Raw genomic sequence first — 26,836 nt, forward strand, 5'->3', positions numbered from 1 at the left:
CATCAAAATTAATGAACAAGGTCGATGATGTACAATTCTTAGACATGAATTTTGTCCTCTATGGCGCTCCATAGTATGAGTGAGTCACTATATAGCTGTCTGGGAGTACTGCATGCGATTTTGTAGTAATCGCTTATAGGGAGATGTACTGGTCAGTCTTCCTGGTATAGTACTATGACTGTGTTACTGTAATTTATCGGACACTTCTAATTACCCCAGACACTCTTTTGAGCAATTTTCGTTGTTCTAATACAACGGACACTCCAGTGCTTTTAATATCCAGACAGTACCTTGAAAAGTTTCATAGACGGCAAGTAAGACTTAGAGTGCTGCAGTTAGATAGCTTTGAGTAGCTAGTTTTAGATAGCTATATAGTGCAACTATTCAGTCGCACACTGTTCTATTAAACTTAGCTAGCTCGCATGCAGCTGTTCGCTTCTTCTAATAATTTTGGACACTTCGCATGGCTCTATAAAAATATGTTCCAATTATACCCGGACATTTCCTTATTTTTTGCTGTCCGATAAATTAGAAGGTATCTCGAAGCATCATTATACCCTATGTGTACTCCTGGACTGTATACTACTATAACTGATTTAGAGTAATGCTTGTCTTTCTAAATTTATTTATTGTATGGTGCATGCAGTAGTGTTATTCTAGAACTGCAATGTAGGCATGTCATGTGCACATTTCCTTTAATATCATGATTTTTGTATAAAACTTTGTGCTTTCAATATATAATTATTTCTCTCACATCAGCTCTACAAACTATTATAGCTATAGGAGAATGTTCCCCTCAAGGTTATTTCTCTGCTGTCTGCTGGGAAGTGCTTCCCTAGTGTATGGGCAGGCTTTGAGTGAGTTGATGTAGATCATGCATAGATACTATCATGCAGTCAGCTATAATTATGGCTAAGCTAATACTAACCTGTGCTATTGGATAGTAGATGAAACAAGTATTATAGGTTTGGTATCAGAGCATCAATTATTGTATTATGGCATACAGTTCGACTGGCAGCATCCAATGAGGCCTCTCCTGCTGACCACACTCGAGAGATCATCTCATTCTCTGATGTTGGATCAGGAGCTAGTGGTCTACCACGCCCCTGGTATTGCTACACCGAAGACACTGGTAGTGTATTGTGGCTGTTCCCCAATGGGAGTGAATTGCCCATATACCAAAGTAGAGGGGTGGCAGTTCAGGACGAAGTGTTCATCAGATATATTCCTACATCTAATTTTGGCGTTGCTCTGTATCGTGGTCCCATGCACTTCAGTCCTGATGGAGAACACTGCTGTGTGAGGAATAACACAGCACTGAGGAGATGTGTCACCTTCAGTGAGTTACTATAATTATTGCATTGTCTATGTCCAATACTAACCCCCACCCCCACAGCTCCCTGCCCCACACTGAGTCCCCTGTCTAATGGAAGGATCTCATACAATGCAACCACCAACATGGTCACCTACACCTGTGACACTGGGTACAACATCAGTGGAGCTACTCCGATAACTTGTATGAGTGATGGTACAAGCAATGGTACCTGGTCTCCATCACCACCTACAGTTACTTGTGCACGTGAGTACTGTACCGTCTTCAGCATGCACCATATTTGAAGCACCAACTACACAATGTTTTACTCTAATCGAGCGTTAAGTTCTGGTTTTTGCTGGCATTTAGGTAATTAGAAAAGAAACTGAAATCAAGGCTATTACATACTATTATAGCCCTGTGAAACAGCTAAGTACTATTACTTTACGTTACATCGCTAAGCGCCACTCTAATAATTATCAGCAGCAAACCATTTTTCTTGTTCTATTTGTGCGCAATGCAAGCATACATATTCTACTAGCTGTAATATCATGTTACTCTCAGTTGTGGATTGTGGCTCCCCACCTCCCCCTGGCAACAATGCATCTCTTGGAATACTCACCAGAACAACCTACCAAGGGACAGTGACCTACACCTGTGACGGTGGGTATGAGGTCTCCAATGGAGTCACCACAGCAATGGCTACCTGTATGGCTAGTGGGATGTGGGAGCCTCTACCAACTTGTCAACGTATGTTATTCTGTTGCATTATGTTCCAATTACAATAATATTTGCTTACTCAGCTGTAAATTGTACGCTCCCTCCCCCTGGCAACAATGCATCTCCTGGACAACCATCTAGCACAGTGTACCAAGGATCAGTGACCTACACCTGCAACACTGGATATTGGATCTCCACTGCAGTCACCACAGCAACAGCTACCTGCATGGCGAATAGGATGTGGGAGCCTGTACTAGCTTGTACAGGTAAGTCATAGAATAACAGTTTGCCTATGTCATCTATTCTTGTATACTTCCCAGCTGTTGACTGTAATGACATCCCCGCCCCCTCCAATGGAACAGTGAACACATCCTCTGGAACCACCTTCATGATGAATGCTACCTACACCTGTAACACTGGATACAACATTGTTGGAGAGGACACTCAAACTTGTGAGGCAAACAGAATGTGGACTCCAGAGGCCCCCACTTGTGCACGTGAGTAGCATGACTGACTGTGTACACTGTATCCACTGTGTTCATAATTCACAGCTGTTGACTGTGGTCCCCTCACTGTTCCTAACGGGCAAGTCAACACAACCTCTGGAACCACCTTCATGAACACTGCCACCTACACTTGTGATGATGGATACAATCTCAATAGAGTATCAGATAGAACCTGTCAAGCTAATGGAACCTGGAGCCTAACAGCACCTACCTGTGATCGTGAGTGCTTTAAACAAGCGTACACTACACTCAGCTAACTTGTTTACATACGTATGTTTTATTAGCTGTTGACTGTGGTTCCCTAAATAACACTGCCAATGGATCAGTGGACACATCCTCTGGAACCACCTTCATGATGACTGCTACCTACACCTGTAACCCTGGATACAACATTGTTGGTAATGAGAGCAGAACTTGTGGAGCAAGTGGAACAAGTGGAGTGTGGCCAGGAGAAGCTCCAGTGTGCAACTGTAAGATTAACTGCAATCATAATTATTGTGCTTTGACCATTTTCTCCCAATCCAGTGATTCCTTTGAGCAGTGGACCAATGAATGTCATTGCCAACAACTCTGTCTTATCACTGGCGGCCATTGGATCCTCTGCCCTCACCTGTCACACTGAGCTCACCACCTGCTGCAGAAGAGTGGACAACAACGGCAATGCTCTCGGGGAGTGGAGAGGACCAAATGGTGACAGCATTCCTGACTCGAATACCAATGGATTCTACGTGTCACGAGGTATAAGCTCCATTAGTCTGAACCTTGCAGAGGGATCCAGTGAAGTAGCTGGTACCTACTGTTGTCAAGTGCCCAGGGAGAGTGGAGCAACCACTACACATTGTGTCATGGTTACTGGTGAGTGGGGTTGAAATATGCAACCACAGATTAACTCACAATTGTCCTATTTCGATTCCTCAGTCTCTGCTTCTCTCTCTATTGCTGCCGTTGCTGGTGGGATAGCCGGTGCTATAGTGGTGGTCATTCTGGTGATCCTGCTCATCATATTCCTTGTATTGTTCCTAAGGTAAGCCATGCAGATGGTATGTGCATTCATTGTGGATCACAATTGTGTACCCACAACAAACGTTTACAAGCCTGTTCATTGTATATCCAGCACCAGAATACACTGAATTTATGACAACACAACTGTTATTATTTCCAGACGATCACGGAAGAAGCAGTATGAACCTGCTGTCAAAAACTCTGGTCTCTCTACTGTATACAGTGATGCCAGTGATGAAGGCGTGGCTACCATATCAAAAGACCACGGTCAGTGCTGTTGATTATAGTGTACTGAACTTTACCACTTAAGACCTGAGTATAAAATATGTGTTAATATGTGCAGAGCCTACCATCACTGGCTTCTCAAGTGAGAGCAGAGCTAATGAAGGGGAGGAGGTAGTCATTAAGCCCAAGGTAGGAGGTCACCCTCCACCCAGTCTCACCTGGTACCACGATGGTAAGAAGGTGACTGCAGACTATGCCAAAGAACTGGACCAGGACGGTGGATTATCCTTCCCTTGTGTGGAGACTAAGCATGCTGGTGAGTATAGGCTATATACACCAAGGTCTTATTGTGCATGATAAATTTACCACAGTGTGTAGTCTACAAATCTCTAAAAGTATTCCATATTGAAAACAAACTCTGCATGGTTTGCATATTGATAACAAACATTATAGCTACTGCAGCTGGCGATCACTTTAAAGGCTTTATGGAGCATGATATTTCCAGTACATGCAGCTGATATCAAACCAGGATGTAGTAGCAATATTCCCCAAGCGGGAGATTTTCAACTAAAGTACCACCACTCTTGGACTTGCATCCCTTTTAGGTATGCGGTATAAATTTCATCAAATGTGTTCTAGAATGAATATCAGTTATAAGTAGGTCATAACGTCATTACCTCGTGCTGCATGTACAGCTAATACAGCTGGACACGTTCTATAATTAGTAGACCACATTTGATGATATTCATTGACCTATGTTGATACGCAAATAACCACAAATAGTGGATGCAAGTCCAGGTGGAATCGCCTGCTTGGGTGATTATTGTTACCACATCCTAGTATGATTCGGAAATATAATGCTCCTTAATGTCGTCTGTGTGTGTGTGTGTGTGTATGTGTGTGTGTGCAGGTGTGTATAAGCTGGTGGCCAGTGGACCTTCTGGCACAGCTGAGAAAGAACTCCAGTTGATAGTGGTACCAGAGGGAGATGAGGAAGAAGAGGTGACAGATAAGGTGGACCTCACTCCTATACCAGTGGATGGGTTTGGAGCATATGTCACTGAGCAGCATGCTAATGGCAATAAGAAGTTTGCCAGTAACTATTTGGTGGGTTTAATACATGTGTTGATTCTACCAGCGTCTTAATGTGCTGTGTTGATTCCCTCCTCCACACCAGCTTATATATAATCTTGACTCCACACACTGTACAGGGTCTCGGTGGCAAGGAAGGTGAACACTCAACAGCAATTGCCAAACAGCACAAGGAGGAAAATAGATTTGGAAACATTCTTGTGTGTAAGTTCCTGATTTGATTATACCTTATGTTGTGGATTCAAGCAAGCACACGCACACACACACACACACACACACACACACACACACACACACACACACACACACACACACACACACACACACACACACACACACACACACACACACACACACACACACACACACACACACACACACACACACACACACACACACACACACACACACACACACACACACACACACACACACACACACACACACACACACACACACACACACACTGGTTTCCTGCAGATGATGACAACCTCATTATCCTAGACCCCATCCCTGGACAAGAGGACTGTCAGAGTGACTACATCAATGCCTGCTATGTAGACGTGAGTGTGTGTGATTTATTCATGATAACCAGTGTTAGCTATGTATGTTTATCATGTTACCTTTAATTGTTGTTATCCTCTCTTCTGCAGGGTTTTGTCAAGCGAAACAAGTTCATTGCTTCTCAAGGTATCAGTTTCATGTTTCACTAGAGCATAATTTAACTGTACAAACAAGACTGTAATTATGCACATTAATTGCTGTGTCCTTGCTTTTACAATCATAACTATTGTTAAATGCTTCATTACTTGTTTTTCATTTGTCTATTTCCCCCCTCCCCACACAAAGGACCACTACCCAATACTGTGGTGGACTTCTGGCGCATGATGTGGCAGGAGAGACCACCCATAATAGTCATGCTCACCAACGTCATGGAGAACAATAAGACCAAGTGTCAACAATACTGGCCTGACAGTGGCAGTGTGAGCTATGGCCCCTTCACAGTCACCATCACAGACCAGCAGGTCCTGGCTGACTACACTGTCAGAAACCTACTACTTGCAGTGAGTACCTAATAGCATAATGGTGGCACATGTTGACATTATTAGCATTGTGTTTTTTGGAAGTTTACTTTCATGCACACATTTTCTTTTGTTATTACCCGAGGCGCGCGTGGGCGGCCACGGGTATAGTAGTCGTTTAGTTTGTCTGTTTGTTTGTAATTTCAGGATCTGCTCACCTGGCTGCCACAGCACTGCGTTTATAGCATGGATAGCCTTCACACAATAAGTTATTAGTTTTAACAATAGTAGATTTCGATGTTAGAGCTTGGTTGTCGAATAAAAGCAAGCAAAAACTAAGAAGCTTGAACTTGCACGTTAGTCTCGAATACCCGCCTCAACCTAAAAGCTTGAGTCTGGTCAAACTCACATTGAGGTTTGGTTCAAGTGTGTCCAGGAATTTCTTGGACATTTAATTGACCACAAGTGGGTGTGAACATGAATAAAATTATAGTCTACATGAATATCATTATAGCTAATCGCCACGGCAGCATGGAATTGTTTCTAGTAGAAAGAATTAGCAGGTGACGTAGGAAAATTCATGGAGAGAGTTGTAAGGATGTGATACTAGAACTCTCCAGACTAGCAACAGGACCTTTGGAACACCTTGTCGAAATTAACAGCCTAAATGCTCATTTATGTCAATGTGACCGTCGACCATGGTTTCATGGCCCTCTAGCTCTGTGCAATGATGGCTTCAAGCTCAGTGTTTTTCTCGTAGGCTTTCAACTCCTAGCCTTAATTGATACACTGTCTGATATAGCCCTCTGTGTATGTTCTGTCCCTAACATGCGGTGGCTTGTGGCTTTATCACTATGCTTGTGGGTGTGTAGCCCACTTGACTTTGCTGACTGTGCAGAACAAAGTTCATATGTGAGTTTGACCAGACTCAAGCTTTTAGGTTGAGGCGGGTATTCGAGACTACTTGCACGTTGGCAGCTAGCTAGCTAACTACACGCGGCCTTTATTCGAGACATCCTCCGTATTTACAGCTGAAGTGATCCCGTACCAAAAACAGTGGAAAAGGGTCACTACAATAGAAAGTTAGAATTGTGACTTGTTTGTTGCTCTGTTAGCTGACTCCAGGATCCCAGGAGTCATATCATACATGTACTTCTCTGAGACTCTAGGCATCGTTGCTTGTGATCCTAGTCCACTGGGCATGCCTCATTACCACTAAAACTCTGTTCTCACTGCATGCCACTAGTCTGGTTTAGTTTTATTGCTCCTGAGTTGCTGTGCTAGACAGTTCAGTCATACACCACTACATGCATTACATTATATCACTCTTCTGGTTTCTTTATAATCATGTCACCAGCCGAGGGTTTGCACTTCAGTGCTCTAGTTGTGAAGTGTTTGTCTTTATTGTAATGGATTGGAGTTATGCTCTCGCCAGATTCTTGTTTCCACGTGTTTCCTCAACTAACAACTTTTCACATTGCATTTGTGGGTCTTGTTATTGTAGTTTATTGTGTGATGTTCTTTGTCTCAGATCAAAGGAGAAAGTGGGAAACCTTTCAAGACCACCCAGTTTCACTTCACAACATGGCCTGATCATGGTGTGCCTGACTATGCCACGCCCATTCTTGGGTTCCACCGTCGGGTCAAGTCCCAACACAAGCCATCAAGAGGTCCCCTCCTGGTCCACTGCAGTGCTGGTGTGGGACGCACAGGCACTTACATTGCCATTGATAATGTCCTCGATCAGATCGCAACCGAGGGTATCGTCGATATTTCCGGTACCATTGTCAAATCTCGCAACCAGAGGATGAAAATGGTTCAGACCCGGGTAAGCACTATATATAGACAATTACACAGTTAAACACTGTAACTGATAATAATGTGTAGGATTACATATAGCATGCAGGGAAACATTTATACATAATTATAGTATAATATTTCCCACCTACTACACTTTTGCCATGTAGTCTAGTGGGGTTTAGCTGTCATAAATTGGCACCTCAGGGCTACAAGGGAAAATATGGCTCATAAATTGGCACCTCAAGCATATGCAGCAAAAATAAAATTAATGGTGTTTTCGATGAATGGAAATGTCTTGCATGAGAAACAAAATGTCATAAATGAAAACATAGAGACAGAGGGTGTAGTCTGTAGACTAGTTCATCAAAAATTCTGTTCTGTGCTTGCAGAAGGAGCTGCTTTAGAGACACTCTGGGAGAGGGCTTGGGCTCAGGCTGAGCCTTGCTCAAGCACTAGTACTGCACGCACTGCACTAGGCCTGTTCAGCTTCTGTATTTGAAGGCAGTTTAGTAATAATATAGGAGTGGCTACCTTTGTTTGCCTACTAGCCTAACATAGCTGAAGAGAGCTGGTAGAGCTAGCTGGTTGTTTCTTCTGGCTGGTTGCTGCGCAGTATTAGTGGAGGGAGGGGCTGACTAATTGAACAGAGAGGGGGAGTGGCTCTGTACCGTTCGCTTGGAGGGAGGGGCTGGCTGCTCATATTCTGTCCAGGCTGCGCACAAGGATTTGAGTGTGGACAGCAGCCCTGGTGTGTGGACGAGCTCTCTTTTCCTAGTTGTCTTCTTGTTTGAATAGTGTTGCTATGTGGTAGTCATGCAAGCTTGATGCATAGCAACCAGTCAGCCAATCAGATGGGACATATATCAATTAATGCACAGTGCCTCGGGGTTTATGACAGTAAACCACACCTCCCCCTCGGGCTTACGCCCTCGTAGTCGGGAGGTTTACTGTCATAAACCCCTCTACACTGTACATTAACTAATACGTGGTATTATAAAAATGAATGGGTCTCGTCCCCACGCCCACTTCCTTTGAGAGTAGGCCTGGTATATCGACTTCTTGCACATACGCTAACCATTAGCCAGATACCAGCTAATGCAGGATAGTGTAAGTGCCCTACAGTACATTATATATCAGTGGTCCGAATTGTATCAGAAATGTCTTGATGAACTTAAAGTTTAGGCTAATGTGCTGTCAGGTATGCATAATTTATAGGTTCTTCCAAACTAAATCTATATATCTAGCTATAGTTCGTCAGTATATCTTTGTGCTTACTAAGATCACCTGTATATATAAGTACTCATTTTTTCCACCTTTCTTGTGGAATTCTTTATACCATAATCAGAATAGTATATGCAAGCACACTGTACGTTGGTTTTAATATTCAGTTGTTTGTGTGTTACATGGTTGTTGTTGTTCTTGTCTCTATAGCTAGTTTTGTTGGTTTGCTTTTTTGTTTCAGTTTTTTTGCTGTTGTTGTTGTCCGTCGGCGAGTACAGTATAGGCCACATGATTGTGCATTATGTACAATTTTAGCCTTTCTCTCTTTGTAAAATTATTTCTGGTACAGTGAATTCGAATTGATACACTGCTTCCACTGATCATGTTCAGTCATTGCCCCTCTTCCTATAGGACCAATATGTGTTCATCCACGATGCTATCCTGGAGTCAGTGACGTGTGGAGACACTCAAATCAGTGCTGCAGATCTGCACAGACAGATACAGAAGATGTCATCAGTGGCCCCGGGAAAAACCATCACAGAATTCCAATACCAATTCCAAATTCTGGAACAGGTATCTCCAAATCCGAATGAGGTCAACTGCAGTAGTGCATTGAGACACAAGAACCTGAACAGGGGAATACAGTACTTACCAAGTAAGTTTTTAGAATAAAGGATCTTTACCTGATTATATGTAAACGACCCTTTACCAACTCCACAGTTGAGAATCACCGTGTGTTCCTAAAAGGGCAGGAGCCTGGCCGTGACTACATCAATGCCGTCTTTGTCAATGTAATACTAAGTGTGTTTGCAAAGTGCACGTGTTTGGCTAGAACACAACTTAGACATTCGCAACAATCAAAGATACGTAGCTCTGGAAACAGGCCTGACCCACTTATATATAGCCCATGCACGCTTTTTGTCAAAAATGGACAATTTGGGCCAGAAATAAATCACTCATTAAGCACACCATTATTACACTTATTATTATTGAAGCTCAGTGGTCCCCCTCCCTCCAGGGCTACAAGCACCAGAAGGCATACATCATTGCCCAGAATCCACTGGACTCAACTGTGCGTAACTTCTGGAAGATGATCTATGACAGGAAGTGTGCGGCTGTTGTGATGTTGACTCCACTCAGTGAGAATGGGAAGGTAAGAGATGGTCTCCATTAGAGGTTCTCCTTGTTGAGTGTGTGTGTGTGTGTGTGTGTGTGTGTAGGAAGCATGCTCCCAGTACTGGCCAGAGAGTGGCAATGTCACCTCCTTCGGTGAGTTCACCATCGATAACTTGGGAGAGGAAGTCAACACTGGGTTCGTTATGAGGCAACTGAGCGTACTTAACAAGAAGGTGTGTTATTCATAATAATCTTCAGTTGTTTCTTTATCGTTCCTTAATTTTTTTCTCCAGACAAAAAAACCTCTCCAAATAATTCAGATTCAAATTCTCGATTGGAAGTCGACTGGTGCATGTGCAAACTTCAAGATTATAACTGACGTCAATGAGGAGGTTGTAAAGGTTCAAAGGAGGACTGGAAACAAGGCGATTGTGGTCCACTGCAGGTGTGTATTTTTGTGAGTAATTATGTGTTTAATATTTAGTTGTTTCCAGTGACACTGCGACCCGCTCTGGTATGTACTGCTCTGTAGCTACTACCATTGACCGTTGCAAGACAGAGGGAGTGGTGGACGTATTTCAGGTGGTCAAGGCTCTCAGGGTCCACAAGCCAGGGGCAGTACCCTCAGTCGTGAGTTCATCTGCTTAGAGCTATTATATATATAGAGCATGTACCACTTAATTACAAGCAAGATCTCTCAGCTAGCTGTAGAGAGAGAGGGCTATTATTGCACCATGTATTGCAATAGCTGTGCATCACTTGTATTTCCTACCACACACTATACAGTCATTGTGTGTGTGCAGTGTATGTGTATTAATGTGCCACTCCCCCTCACAGGACAACTACAAGGATGTTTTCGAGGCTTTGTTGGTCTACTTGGACTCCTTCGATACTTATGCAAACTTTCTCTAAAACTAAAATGGAAACTAGAACTGGGTAGCAGCTTTTGTTCCGCTCACATTTGGGAGGGGGAGATTCTAATATAATGTGCACATGTTTGAAGTTAAACGTAGGATTTTAGTTTTGTGTATTGCCACAATGTCCTTTTAGTCTTTTCAGTGATGAATCAATTTTGGGAGGATTTGGACGAGGGTCGCCTAACTAAAAATCGGCCAATTAAAATAGATTGTGTCTTTTGTGGCGGCCGTGGTTCAGGTCGTCTTGTGATAATGTTATGTTTAACTGATGGCTTGTCATACAGCCGCATAACATTGCTAATGAATGCAGCTCAGATTGAGAGACCTTTTTTAATAGCTACCTTGTCCTTTTATCTATAGACCTTTTATAACCTTAAAGTCAACATGCATGCTCGTTTTATTAATAGTTTCCTTCATCAGAAGCAAGCATACACACATGCATTATTGGATCGAATCAGTGACCGTAACTCTATACAGTTATAATCAGTTGCATTATGATTTTAGAGTGAGTCCTTTCAGATGGAGATCGAAGTATTTTTAGAGTACTGTTTCAACCTCTCTCCTACAGGGCCCTTACTTGTACGTGTAACTGCCTCATTACAGGGGGAGTGCTCGCCAGAGAAGAACAAGAACGGATTTGTTGTCTGGAAGTACCTGTTTAGGAGAGATATGAGGTGAGAGGGTATATGTGTTGTGTTAGTATAGCTACTGTATAGCGAGTATACTTCGAGGGTATAAAGTTTTAAGGAAATACCGTTAAAGATGTTAATTTTTGCAGATTTAATTTTCGAGCCTTTTTGCAGCATGCATGCATGCGATATTTAATTAAAATCAGCGAACATTTATACCCTCAAAATTAGTATAGGTGCATGAGGTGCCTGTATATAGTTTTTACTGTATGCATGTAAGGCCAGGTACTGCATGGGCAGTACTTACCTGGTACTTATGACTATGTTATTGTATGTGTTACTACTTTCTTAAGAAAACACAAAGCAGCTTTGTTTGTTATCATTGAGTTTAGAGTACACTCTATAATGTGCTGTACCTACTGTATATTGTCTGTATGCTATACTGTTACAGTAGTGTAGTGTAGTGTATATTCATTTTCGTTGTTTCCCTCCTTAGACTGGTCTCTGTTGAGTCGTATCCAGGAGACATTCAACTGCATCGTGTGTCAGGAGGTGGTCTACCAGCTCGTCACTACCACCTGCAGCCACAACATCTGTAAGGTGTGGAACTACTGACTAGAGATATCACTGTGTCTTTGTAACACCATACCCTCTTGTTGTTATTGTCACGATGCTGCCGATGGTGTTGAGCCTGAGACAGAGTTCATGTATACGACCTCAAGCTACTGTTGGACTTTGTACCCACCCCTCTCGACGGAGAGGTCAGCCAGTACTACCTCTGGGGGATGGACAAGGTGGAAGAGTGTGTTGTGTGCTGTAGATACTAATCATCATTTACTCATTACTGACATGACTGAGAAAGTATACACTATACTGAAAGCTTAGAACTGTACAACTCCAGCAGGAGGCTTCTCTGCATCATAGTCTTTAACATAGGTATCATCCATATTCATAATTATTTTGGGACAGTAGCACCCTCTCCTTGCTAGTGTCCCTGTGGCTATACTCCCCACAGTGGATATGCAGGGGTGCTGAGAATAATTAAGTGAGTATTTTGGGCATTGTACCAGAGACGTGGTGTCAATCTTATTGGGTCTCACACAATATTTGCACGTTTACACACAATGCATACTATACTGTTAGTATACTGTTGAACTCATTCTATCTCTTTCCTATACAGATCAAAGAAGAAATAGCTAATGGCCACTTCAACCCCAACAGTGCTCTTGTGTGTCTCAAGTTTATGATACGACACGGACTCATCACACCAGAAACAGGTGAGAGCATTTTATAGACAGTCCGAGTGATTGTTCCCGTTCCCATTCCCCATACAGAGCCACTGTACGAACACCTGTCCTGCTGTTCCCATATCAACCACTACCAGTGATCTATATGGACACTTGACATTGTAGCGTCTTTTTTAATGAGTTTTGTGCACTCCACATTAATTATACATCACGTGGATTTGGTCTGTAACAGGCATGAAATGCCGCGTGGATTTTCGGCTGTATATTGATAATGCACAATGTTTATCTTTGTTTCCCTCCCTAAGGCTGGTCTGCTGAGAGACATTCAACTGCATCGTGTGTCAGGAGGTGGTCTACCAGCCCCATCACTACCACCTGCAGCCACAACATCTGTAAGGTGGGGAACCACAGGTCCTTTGTGTGGCTTCATAACATTGCTGAGGAATGCAGCTGAAGCTTTTTGCTATCTTTGTATCAGGAGCACTCAGTCTCTTGATTGCATCTATATATTATAGATATAAATGCATATAAATGCATAAAATTCTCCATGATTATATAGTCAAATGGTTTTGCTTTCAATGAATATTTTATGTACACTATCCCTTCCCCCCCCCCCCCCACACACACACTAATGTGTCTGAGTCGTTCCTTCAAGGTGGGTGTGTACAGCTGCCCCAACTGTCGTCATGACCTGGGCAAGGACTATGCCATGACAGTCAACAAGTCCCTACAGGCAGTACTATTGGACCTGTTCCCTGGATACAATGGAGGGAGATACACACTAGCTGATGGGACTACTGAACAGTATTTAGAACTGCAATGAGGCATGTCATGTGCACCTTCCTTATTGAGCAATGTGCTTTCATTATGAATCTACTTATAATTGTTATTTCTTTGAGCAATATATCAGCTAACCTTATAGCAAGAGTTCATTATAGGATGAATAATGAACTCTTGGCTACAAGAATAATGAGAATGTTCCCCTCAAGGTTATTTCTCTGCTGTCTGCTGGGAAGTGCTTCTCTTGTGTATGGACAGCAGGCTTTGAGTGAGTTGATATAGATCATGCATAGATACTATCATGCAGTCAGCTATAATTATGGCTAAGCTAATACTAACCTGTGCTATTGGAAACAAGTATTATAGGTTTGGTATCAGAGATCAATTATTGTATTATGGCATACAGTTCGACTGGCAGCATCCCATGAGCCCCCTGACACTGACCACACTGGAGAGATCATCTTATTCTCTGATGTTGGATCAGGAGCTAGTGGTTATCCACGCCCCTGGGTTTGCTTCACCGTAGACACTGGTAGTGTATTGTGGCTGTTCCCCGATGGGAGTGCATTGCAATTTGAAAGTGAATCGTTACCAGTTCAGGACGAAGTGTTCATCAGAGATCTTCCTAATTTTGGCGTTGCTCTGTATCGTGGTCCCACACACTTCAGTCCTGATGGAGAACACTGCTGTGTGAGGAATAACACAGCACTGAGGAGATGTGTCACCTTCAGTGAGTGCTGACTATATTGTCTATGTCCAATACTAATCCCCACCCCCACAGCTCCCTGCCCCACACTGCCTCCCCTCACTAATGGAATGATCTCATACGATGCAACCACCAACATGGCCACCTACACCTGTGACACTGGGTACACCATCAGTGGAGCTACTCCGATAACTTGTATGAGTGATGGTACAAGCAATGGTACCTGGTCTCCATCACCACCTACAGTTACTTGTGCACGTGAGTACTGTACTGATTTTATCGCCATGCACCATAATAGAAGCGCCAAATACAAAATTTATAATACCTGTAATGATGATACAATGATGTGGAGTAGCACTGTGAGACCCACTTGTGAACGTAAGAGTAACTATTATCAATATTTTTCTGACGACTTTATGAGTTATATAACTAAATGCTATTTCTGTTCAGTGATTTGCCGCAACGTCCAACTACCGCCCAATGGAGTGGTGACCTACAGCGACCTCACCATTCCCAGAGCTGTGGGTTCCACGGTTACCTACAGCTGTGTCTCTGGGTATGAATTCAGTGGAGGTATGCCAAGGACCTGTAGTGTCAGTGGGTGGAGTAATGGTGGTAATCCAACTTGTACAGGTTAGAAGTTTAATAGGCACATTGTACACATGTAATGTTGTTCCTTACAGTAGTTAGCTGTGGATCATTGGATGATCCTATCAATGGAAGAGTCACTACAACAGGGACCACCTACCAAGGCACTGCTACCTACACCTGTGACACTGGCTACACACGTAGTGGAGATCAGACCAGGGTTTGTCAGGCTAATGGAGACTGGAGTGGGTCAGAACCTGTGTGTAATCGTGAGTATGACCATCAACGTAAGAGTAACTATTATCAATATTTTTCTGACGACTTTATGAGTTATATAACTAAATGCTATTTCTGTTCAGTGATTTGCCGCAACGTCCAACTACCGCCCAATGGAGTGGTGACCTACAGCGACCTCACCATTCCCAGAGCTGTGGGTTCCACGGTTACCTACAGCTGTGTCTTTGGGTATGAATTCAGTGGAGGTATGCCAAGGACCTGTAGTGTCAGTGGGTGGAGTAATGGTGGTAATCCAACTTGTACAGGTTAGAAGTTTAATAGGCACATTGTACACATGTAATGTTGTTCCTTACAGTAGTTAGCTGTGGATCATTGGATGATCCTATCAATGGAAGAGTCACTACAACAGGGACCACCTACCAAGGCACTGCTACCTACACCTGTGACACTGGCTACACACGTAGTGGAGATCAGACCAGGGTTTGTCAGGCTAATGGAGACTGGAGTGGGTCAGAACCTGTGTGTAATCGTGAGTATGACCATCAACGTAAGAGTAACTATTATCAATATTTTTCTGACGACTTTATGAGTTATATAACTAAATGCTATTTCTGTTCAGTGATTTGCCGCAACGTCCAAGTACCGCCCAATGGAGTGGTGACCTACAGCGACCTCACCATTCCCAGAGCTGTGGGTTCCACGGTTACCTACAGCTGTGTCTTTGGGTATGAATTCAGTGGAGGTATGCCAAGGACCTGTAGTGTCAGTGGGTGGAGTAATGGTGGTAATCCAACTTGTACAGGTTAGAAGTTTAATAGGCACATTGTACACATGTAATGTTGTTCCTTACAGTAGTTAGCTGTGGATCATTGGATGATCCTATCAATGGAAGAGTCACTACAACAGGGGCCACCTACCAAGGCACTGCTACCTACACCTGTGACACTGGCTACACACGTAGTAGAGATCAGACTGCTAATGGAGACTGGAGTGGGTCAGAACCTGTGTGTAATCGTGAGTATGACCATCAATATCAAATACAAATTTATTTTTGTCGTTTAGCTGTTGACTGTGGTTCCCTGGACGCCCCCTCCAATGGAACAGTGGACACATCCTCTGGAACCACCTTCATGATGACTGCTACCTACACCTGTAACACTGGATACACTCTGGTTGGAACTGTGACTAGAACATGTCAGGCTAATGCAACATGGAGCCTCACTGCACCCACCTGTACTGGTATGCCTCGTGTAGTAGTCAAGTGTATAGAGGATACCTTATGTTTCCACAGCTCTGTGTCCTCGTGAGCCCCTCTCCAATGGAATGGTGACCTACTCACCTTCTGATAAAAACCCTCCACCACCTGGAGCAGTGGCCACTTACTCTTGTGACACTGGCTATGAACTGAGTGGTTCTATAAATGGTTCTATGACAAGGGTTCTATGACAAGGAATTGTATTGATGTCAGTGGATGGAGTGCATCTCTACCTGTTTGCAATCGTTAGTTGAACTAACACATGTTTTAATTGTTTACAATTTCCTTATACAGCTGTGGACTGTGGTAACCTCACTGCCCCCTCAAATGGAGCAGTAGACACAACCTCTGGAACCACCTTCATGATGAATGCTACCTACACCTGTAACACTGGATACAACATTGTTGGAGAGGCCACTCGAACGTGTGGGGTTGATACAATATGGACTCCAGAGGCCCCCACCTGTGCACGTGAGTAGCATGACTGACTGTGTACACTGTATCCACTGTGTTCATATTCCACAGCTGTTGACTGTGGTCCCCTCACTGTTCCTAACGGACAAGTTAGTACATCCTCTGGAACCACCTTCATGAACACTGCCACCTACACTTGTGATGATGGATATAATCTCAATAGAGCAACAATTAGAACCTGTGAAGCTAGTGGAAACTGGAGCCTAACAGCACCTATCTGTGATCGTGAGTGCCTGCTTTAACACTACAGCTAATTAATTTTCTTACATATGTTTTATTAGCCGTTGATTGTGGTCCCCTAAATGAAACTGCCAATGGAGCAGTGAACACATCCTCTGGAACCACCTTCATGATGACTGCTACCTACACCTGTATCACTGGATACAACATTGTTGGTAGTGAGAGCAGAACTTGTGGAACAAGTGGAACAAGTGGAGTGTGGTCAAGAGAAGCTCCAGTGTGTAACTGTAAGAAGTTCACACACATACCTAATCTACATGTGCTTTGACTTTCTGTTTGTCCCTTCCAGTGATTTCTTTGAGTAGTGGATCGAGTGTTATTGCCAACAACTCTGCCTTATCACTGGCGGCCATTAGATCCCCTGTCCTCACCTGTCATACTGAGCTATCCACCTGCTGTAGGGAACAAGACAGCAATGGCAGCACTGCTCTTGGAGGATGGACAGGACCAAATGGTGTCAGCATTCCTGATTCAAACACCAACGGATTCTACGTGTCACGAGGTATGAGCTCCATTAGTTTGAACTATGCTGAAGGCTCCAGTAAAGTAGCTGGTACCTACTGTTGTCAAGTGCCCAGGGAGAGTGGGGCAACCACTACACATTGTGTCATGGTTACTGGTGAGTGGGGTTGAATTATGCAACCACACTAACTCACAATTGTCTATAAATCCCCCAGTCTCTCCCTCTGTCCCTGTTGCTGCTGCTATTGGTGGGGCAGTCGGTGCTATAGTGGTGGTGATTCTGGTGATCCTGCTCATCATATTCCTAGTACTGTTCCTGAGGTAAGCCATGCAGATGGTACCAAGCTGTGTATGTATACATTCATTGTGGATCTAGCTAAAAACAATTGTGTACCTCCAATCTACAGCCTGCGTGTGTATCCAGCACCACAATAGCGTATAATTAGTCACTAAATTATGACAACACAACTGTTATTATTTCCAGACGTTCACGGAAGAAAAAGTATGAACCTGCTGTCAAAAACTCTGGTCTCTCTACTGTATACACCAAACACAGCGATGCCAGTGATGGGAGCGTGGCTATTATATCAAAAAATCAAGGTCAGTGCTGCTGATTAGTGTGATGAATTTCACCACTTTAAAACAATAATTATGTGTAGAGCCTACCATCACTGGCTTCTCAAGTGAGAGCAGAGCTAATGAAGGGGAGGAGGTGGTCATTAAGCCTAAGGTGGGAGGTCACCCTCCACCCAGTCTCACCTGGTACCACGATGGTAGGAAGGTGACTGCAGACTATGCCACAGAACTGGACCAGGACGGTGGATTATCCTTCCCTTGTGTGGAAACTAAGCATACTGGTGAGTATAGGCTATATACACCAAGGTCTTATTGTGTATGATAAAAGTACCACCACCACCACCACTCTTGGACTTGCATCCCTTTTAGGTATGCGGTATAAATATCATCAAATATGTTCTAGAATGAATATCAGTTATAAGTAGGTCATGACGTCATGCCCTCGTGCTGCATGTACAGCTAATACAGCTCGACAGGTTCTATAATTAGTAGACCACATTTGATGATATTCATTGACCTATGTTGATACGCAAATAACCACAAATAGTGGATGCAAGTCCAGGTGGAATCGCCTGCTCTTGGGTGATAATTATTGTTACCACATCCTAGTATGATTCGGAAATATAATGCTCCTTAATGTCGTCTGTGTGTGTGTGTGTGCATGTGTGTGTGCGCAGGTGTGTATAAGGTGACAGATGAGGTGGACCTCACTCCTATACCAGTGGATGGGTTTGGAGCATATGTCACTGAGCAGCATGCTAATGGCAATAAGAAGTTTGCCAGTAACTATTTGGTGGGTTTAATACATGTGTTGATTCTACCAGCGTCTTAATGTGCTGTGTTGATTCCCTCCTCCACACCAGCTTATATATAATCTTGACTCCACACACTGTACAGGGTCTCGGTGGTAAGGAAGGTGAACACTCAACAGCAATTGCCAAACAGCACAAGGAGGAAAATAGATTTGGAAACATTCTTGTGTGTAAGTTCCTGATTTGATTATACCTTATGTTGTGGATTCAAGCACGCACACGCACACACACACACACACACACACACACACACACACACACACACACACACACACACACACACACACACACACACACACACACACACACACACACACACACACACACACACACACACACACACACACACACACACACACACACACACACACACACACACACACACACACACACACACACACACACACACACACACACACACACACACACACACACACACACACACACACACACACACACACACACACACACACACACACACACACACACACACACACACACACACACACACACACACACACACACACACACACACACACACACACACACACACACTGGTTTCCTGCAGATGATGACAACCTCATTATCTTAGACCCTATCCCTGGACAAGAGGACTGTCAGAGTGACTACATCAATGCCTGCTATGTAGACGTGAGTGTGTGTGATTTATTCATGATAACTAATGTTAGCTATGTATGTTTATCATGTTACCTTTAATTGTTGTTATCCTCTCTTCTGCAGGGTTTTGTCAAGCGAAACAAGTTCATTGCTTCTCAAGGTATCAGTTTCATGTTTCACTAGAGCATAACTGTACACACAAGACAGTAATTATGCACATTAATTGCTGTGTCCTTGCTTTTACAATCATAGCTATTGTTAAATGCTTCATTACTGTTTTTCATTTGTCTATTTCCCCCCTCCCCACACAAAGGACCACTACCCAATACTGTGGTGGACTTCTGGCGCATGATGTGGCAGGAGAGACCACCCATAATAGTCATGCTCACCAACGTCATGGAGAACAATAAGACCAAGTGTCAACAGTACTGGCCTGACAGTGGCAGGGTGAGCTATGGCCCCTTCACAGTCACCATCACAGACCAGCAGGTCCTGGCTGACTACACTGTCAGAAACCTACTACTTGCAGTGAGTACCTAATAGCATAATGGTGGCACATGTTGACATTATTAGCACTGTGTTTTTTGAAAGTTTACTTTCATGCACACATTTTCTTTTGTTATTACCCGAGGCGCGCGTGGGCGGCCACGGGTATAGTAGTCGTTTAGTTTGTCTGTTTGTTTGTAATTTCAGGATCTGCTCACCTGGCTGCCACAGCACTGCGTTTATAGCATGGATAGCCTTCACACAATAAGTTATTAGTTTTAACAATAGTAGATTTCGATGTTAGAGCTTGGTTGTCGAATAAAAGCAAGCAAAAACTAAGAAGCTTGAACTTGCACGTTAGTCTCGAATACCCGCCTCAACCTAAAAGCTTGAGTCTGGTCAAACTCACATTGAGGTTTGGTTCAAGTGTGTCCAGGAATTTCTTGGACATTTAATTGACCACAAGTGGGTGTGAACATGAATAAAATTATAGTCTACATGAATATCATTATAGCTATAATCGCCACGGCAGCATGGAATTGTTACTAGTAAAAAGAATTAGCAGGCGACGTAGGAAAATTCATGGAGAGAGTTGTAAGAATGTGATACTAGAACTCTCCAGACTAGCAACAGGACCTTTGGAACACCTTGTCGAAATTAACAGCCTAAATGCTCATTTATGTCAATGTGACCGTCGACCATGGTTTCATGGCCCTCTAGCTCTGTGCAATGATGGCTTCAAGCTCAGTGTTTTTCTCGTAGGCTTTCAACTCCTAGCCTTAATTGATACACTGTCTGATATAGCCCTCTGTGTATGTTCTGTCCCTAACATGCGGTGGCTTGTGGCTTTATCACTATGCTTGTGGGCGTGTAGCCCACTTGACTTTGCTGACTGTGCAGAACAAAGTTCATATGTGAGTTTGACCAGACTCAAGCTTTTAGGTTGAGGCGGGTATTCGAGACTACTTGCACGTTGGCAGCTAGCTAGCTAACTACACGCGGCCTTTATTCGAGACATCCTCCATATTTACAGCTGAAGTGATCCCGTACCAAAAACAGTGGAAAAGGGTCACTACAATAGAAAGTTAGAATTGTGACTTGTTTGTTGCTCTGTTAGCTGACTCTCCAGGATCCCAGGAGTCATATCATACATGTACTTCTCTGAGACTCTAGGCATCGTTGCTTGTGATCCTAGTCCACTGGGCATGCCTCATTACCACTAAAACTCTGTTCTCACTGCATGCCACTGGTCTGGTTTAGTTTTATTGCTCCTGAGTTGCTGTGCTAGACAGTTCTAGCCTCCTTCGCAGCCTCTCCTTTTTCTGTTCTTTGTCACTGTAGTTCAATAAGATAAAATACGGGACGAATTGGAGGAACAAAGAAAGAAAGAAGGAAGAGACTAAGAAAAAGGAGAGCCTGCCTTGCTAAGTCGCGTGACGGTAGACGAGTGGTAGACGAGTGAAAATGAACGTGGGCAATCACTAGCTGGGCGGAGCCTGACAGAGCAAAAAGCTACAGCATGCCTACGCATTGCAAACTCTAAATAAAAGCTGTTAGCATCGTAGATAGTAAGCCAGAATCAAGCGTGGAGACATCGTAGACGAGGGCTTACCTAGTAAAGACTAAAGAGACTAAATATCTAAATTTAGCTCAGTTTTTTTTCCTGAGTTCAGAACAGACCCACTTGATTAGTAGATATAATTATTACAGCAGTATAGTCTACTCTACTCTAGTCTTTCATACTTCCTCTACTGACTAAAGGTCTCACGAAGGCTGACTCTACTGCACTGTACTGTACTGTTCAAAACAGATTATGTTCCTGGTAAATGCGCTCCAAGTACTGTGTGGGAGGACAGTTATTGAGGTTTTCTCTCGCCCACGCTCGTTAAAATTTGTCTACGTCAGTAGGGGATCACGCGACTTAGCAAGGCAGGCTCTCCTTTTTCTTAGTTGCTTCCTTCTTTCTTTCTTTGTTCCTCCAATTTTCTCTTCTGTGACAAAGAACAGAAAAAGGAGAGGCTGCGAAGGAGGCTAAGACAGTTCAGTCATACACCACTACATGCATTACATTATATCACTCTTCTGGTTTCTTTATAATCATGTCACCAGCCGAAGGTTTGCACTTCAGTGCTCTAGTTGTGAAATGTTTGTCTTTATTGTAATGGATTGGAGTTATGCTCTCGCGAGATTCTTGTTTCCACGTGTTTCCTCAACTAACAACTTTTCACATTGCATTTGTGGGTCTTTTTATTGTGAGATGTTTCTTTGTCTCAGATCAAAGGAGAAAGTGGGAAACCTTTCAAGACCACCCAGTTTCACTTCACAACATGGCCTGATCATGGTGTGCCTGACTATGCCACGCCCATTCTTGGGTTCCACCGTCGGGTCAAGTCCCAACACAAACCATCAAGAGGTCCCCTCCTGGTCCACTGCAGTGCTGGTGTGGGGCGCACAGGCACTTACATTGCCATTGATAATGTCCTCGATCAGATCGCAACCGAGGGTATCGTCGATATTTCCAGTACCGTTGTCAAATCTCGCAACCAGAGGATGAAAATGGTTCAGACCCGGGTAAGCACTATTATATAGACAATTACACAGTTAAACACTGTAACTGATAATAATGTGTAGGATTACATATAGCATGCAGGGAAACATTTATACATAATTATAGTATAATATATCCCACCTACTACACTTTTGCCATGTAGTCTAGTGGGGTTTAACTGTCATAAATTGGCACCTCAGGGCTACAAGGGAAAATATGGCTCATAAATTGGCACCTCAAGCATATGCAGCAAAAATAAAATTAATGGTGTTTTCGATGAATGGAAATGTCTTGCATGAGAAACAAAATGTCATAAATGAAAACATAGAGACAGAGGGTGTAGTCTGTAGACTAGTTCATCAAAAATTCTGTTCTGTGCTTGCAGAAGGAGCTGCTTTAGAGACACTCTGGGAGAGGGCTTGGGCTCAGGCTGAGCCTTGCTCAAGCACTAATACTGCACGCACTGCACTAGGCCTGTTCAGCTTCTGTATTTGAAGGCAGTTTAGTAATAATATAGGAGTGGCTATTTTAAGCTTACCTTTGTTTGCCTACTAGCCTGGCATAGCTGAAGAGAGCTGGTAGAGCTAGCTGGTTGTTTCTTCTGGCTGGTTGCTGCGCAGTATTAGTGGAGGGAGGGGCTGACTAATTGAACAGAGAGGGGGAGTGGCTCTGTACCGTTCGCTTGGAGGGAGGGGCTGGCTGCTCATATTCTGTCCAGGCTGCGCACAAGGATTTGAGTGTGGACAGCAGCCCTGGTGTGTGGACGAGCTCTCTTTTCCTAGTTGTCTTCTTGTTTGAATAGTGTTGCTATGTGGTAGTCATGCAAGCTTGATGCATAGCAACCAGTCAGCCAATCAGATGGGACATATATCAATTAATGCACAGTGCCTCGGGGTTTATGACAGTAAACCACACCTCCCCCTCGGGCTTACGCCCTCGTAGTCGGGAGGTTTACTGTCATAAACCCCTCTACACTGTACATTAACTAATACGTGGTATTATAAAAATGAATGGGTCTCGTCCCCACGCCCACTTCCTTTGAGAGTAGGCCTGGTATATCGACTTCTTGCACATACGCTAACCATTAGCTAGATACCAGCTAATGCAGGATAGTCTAAGTGCCCTACAGTACATTATATATCAGTGGTCCGAATTGTATCAGAAATGTCTTGATGAACTTAAAGTTTAGGCTAATGTGCTGTCAGGTATGCATAATTATAGGTTCTTCCAAACTAAATCTATGTATCTAGCTATAGTTCGTCAGTATATCTTTGTGCTTACTAAGATCACCTGTATATATAAGTACTCATTTTTTCCACCTTTCTTGTGGAATTCTTTATACCATAATCAGAATAGTATATGCAAGCACACTGTACGGAATTTTTGGTTTTAATATTCAGTTGTTTGTGTGTTACATGGTTGTTGTTGTTCTTGTGTCTATAGCTAGTTTTGTTGGTTTCATTTTTTGTTTCATTTTTTTTTGCTGTTATTGTTGTCCGTCGGCGAGTACAGTATAGGCCACATGATTGTGCATTATGTACAATTTTAGCCTTTCTCTCTTTGATAAAATTATTTCTGGTACAGTGAATTCGAATTGATACACTGCTTCCACTGATCATGTTCAGTCATTGCCCCTCTTCCTATAGGACCAATATGTGTTCATCCACGATGCTATCCTGGAGTCAGTGACGTGTGGAGACACTCAAATCAGTGCTGCAGATCTGCGCAGACAGATACAGAAGATGTCATCAGTGGCCCCGGGAAAAACCATCACAGAATTCCAATACCAATTCCAAATTCTGGAACAGGTATCTCCAAATCCGAATGAGGTCAACTGCAGTAGTGCATTGAGACACAAGAACCTGAACAGGGGAATACAGTACTTACCAAGTAAGTTTTTAGAATAAACGATCTTTACCTGATTATATGTAAACGCCCCTTTACCAACTCCACAGTTGAGAATCACCGTGTGTTCCTGAAAGGGCAGGAGCCTGGCCGTGACTACATCAATGCCGTCTTTGTCAATGTAATACTAAGTGTGTTTGCAAAGTGCACGTGTTTGGCTAGAACACAACTTAGACATTCGCAACAATCAAAGATACGTAGCTCTGGAAACAGGCCTGACCCACTTATATATAGCCCATGCACGCTTTTTGTCAAAAATGGACAATTTGGAAATAAATCACTCATTAAGCACACCATTATTACACTTATTATTATTGATGTTCAGTGGTCCCCTCCCTCCCTCCAGGGCTACAAGCACCAGAAGGCATACATCATTGCCCAGAATCCACTGGACTCAACTGTGCGTAACTTCTGGAAGATGATCTATGACAGGAAGTGTGCGGCTGTTGTGATGTTGACTCCACTCAGTGAGAATGGGCAGGTAAGAGATGGTCTCCCCATTAGAGGTCCCCCCTGTTGAGTGTGTGTGTGTGTGTAGGAGGCATGCTCCCAGTACTGGCCAGAGTGTGGCAATGTCACCTCCTTCGGTGAGTTCACCATTGATAACTTGGGGGAGGAAGTCAACACTGGATTCGTTATGAGGCAACTGAGCGTACTTAACAAGAAGGTGTGTTATTCATAATAATCTTTGTTTGCTTCTTTATCGTCCTTAATTTTTTCTCCAGACAAAAAAAACTCTGCAAATAATTCAGATCCAAATTCTTGATTGGAAGTCGACTGGTGCATGTGCAAACTTCAAGATTATAACTGACGTCAATGAGGAGGTTGTAAAGGTTCAAAGGAGGACTGGAAACAAGGCGATTGTGGTCCACTGCAGGTGTGTATTTTTTGTGAGTAATTATGTGTTTAATAATTAGTTGTTTCCAGTGACACTGCGACCCGCTCTGGTATGTACTGCTCTGTAGCTACTACCATTGACCGTTGCAAGACAGAGGGAGTGGTGGATGTGTTCCAGGTGGTCAAGGCTCTCAGGGTCCACAAGCCAGGGGCAGTACCCTCAGTCGTGAGTTCATCTGCTTAGAGCTATTATGAAGCCTGTATCACTTAATTACAAGCCAGACCTATCAGCTGGCGGTAGAGAGGGCTATTATTTCACCATGCATTGCAATAGCTGTACATTACTTGTATTTTCTACCATACACCACAGTCATTGTGTGTCTGCAGTGTATGTGTATTAATGTGCCACTCCCCCTCACAGGACAACTACAAGGATGTTTTCGAGGCCTTGTTGGTCTACTTGGACTCCTTCGATACTTATGCAAACTTTCTCTGAAACTAAAATGGAAACTAGAACTGGGTAGCAGCTTTTGTTCCGCTCACATTTGGGAGGGGGAGATTCTAATATAATGTGCACATGTTTGAAGTTAGACGTAGGATTTTAGTTTCGTGTATTGCCACAATGTCCTTTTAGTCTTTTCAGTATAATGAATCAATTTTGGGAGGATTTGGACGAGAGTCGCCTAACTAAAAATCGGCCAATTAAAATAGATTGTGTCTTTTGTGGCGGCCGTGGTTCAGGTCGTCTTGTGATAATGTTATGTTTAACTGATGGCTTGTCATACAGCCGCATAACATTGCTAATGAATGCAGCTCAGATTGAGAAGCCTTTTTTAATAGCTACCTTGTACTTGTACCCTCCTCCTTCTTTTATCTATAGACCTTTTATAACCTTAAAGCCAACATGCATGCTCGTTTAATTAATAGTTTCCTTCATCAGAAGCAAGCATACACACATACATTATTGGATCAAATCAGTGACCATAACTCTATACAGTTATAATCAGTTGCATTATGATTTTGGAGCGAGTCCTTTCAGATGGAGATCGAAGTATTTTTAGAGTACTGTTTCAACCTCTCTCCTACAGGGCCCTTACTCGTACGTGTAACTGCCTCATTACAGGGGGAGTGCTCGCCAGAGAAGAACAAGAACGGATTCATTGTCTGGAAGTACCTGTTTAGAAGAGATATGAGGTGAGAGGGTATATGTGTTGTGTTACTGTATAGCGAGTATATTTCGAGGGTATAAACTTTTAAGGAAATACCGTTAAAGATGTTAATTTTTGCAGATTTAATTTTCGAGCCTTTTTACAGCATGCATGCATGCGATATTTAATTAAAATCAGCGAACATTTATACCCTCAAAATTAGTATAGGTGCATGAGGTGCCTGTAGATAGTTTTTACTGTATGCATGTAAGGCCAGGTACTGGGCAGTACTTACCTGGTACTATGACTATGTTATTGTATGTGTTAATACTTTCTTGAGAAAACACAAAGTAGC

General features: G+C 43.2%; 2 protein-coding genes across 2 annotated transcripts in view; both read left to right on the forward strand.

Annotated features, from left to right (window-relative positions):
- LOC135334962 (receptor-type tyrosine-protein phosphatase kappa-like) lies at nt 1-25,981 on the forward strand. The gene is made up of 26 exons (XM_064530350.1): nt 1-79; nt 760-857; nt 1,007-1,339; nt 1,397-1,579; nt 1,877-2,062; nt 2,116-2,298; nt 2,353-2,529; nt 2,584-2,757; nt 2,823-3,008; nt 3,064-3,393; nt 3,457-3,562; nt 3,701-3,807; nt 3,884-4,081; nt 4,676-4,872; nt 4,977-5,061; nt 5,338-5,420; nt 5,511-5,547; nt 5,707-5,921; nt 7,411-7,707; nt 9,312-9,555; nt 9,621-9,691; nt 9,919-10,053; nt 25,035-25,163; nt 25,222-25,373; nt 25,424-25,559; nt 25,755-25,981. Exons 2-26 carry the CDS (start codon nt 788-790, stop codon nt 25,827-25,829), a joined length of 4,089 nt encoding a protein of 1,362 aa, XP_064386420.1. The 5' UTR covers nt 1-79; nt 760-787; the 3' UTR covers nt 25,830-25,981.
- LOC135334956 (uncharacterized) overlaps nt 13,412-26,836 on the forward strand; it is a 24,656-nt gene continuing 11,231 nt past the window's right edge. The window contains exons 1-2 of the mRNA XM_064530335.1: nt 13,412-13,857; nt 13,996-14,319. Of these exons, the coding sequence (XP_064386405.1) occupies nt 13,629-13,857; nt 13,996-14,319 (553 nt within the window). The 5' untranslated portion in view covers nt 13,412-13,628. The remainder of the gene's footprint in view (nt 13,858-13,995; nt 14,320-26,836) is intronic.

The sequence above is a fragment of the Halichondria panicea genome, chromosome 4, assembly GCF_963675165.1.
Source record: "Halichondria panicea chromosome 4, odHalPani1.1, whole genome shotgun sequence".
NCBI classification, from domain to species: domain Eukaryota; kingdom Metazoa; phylum Porifera; class Demospongiae; order Suberitida; family Halichondriidae; genus Halichondria; species Halichondria panicea.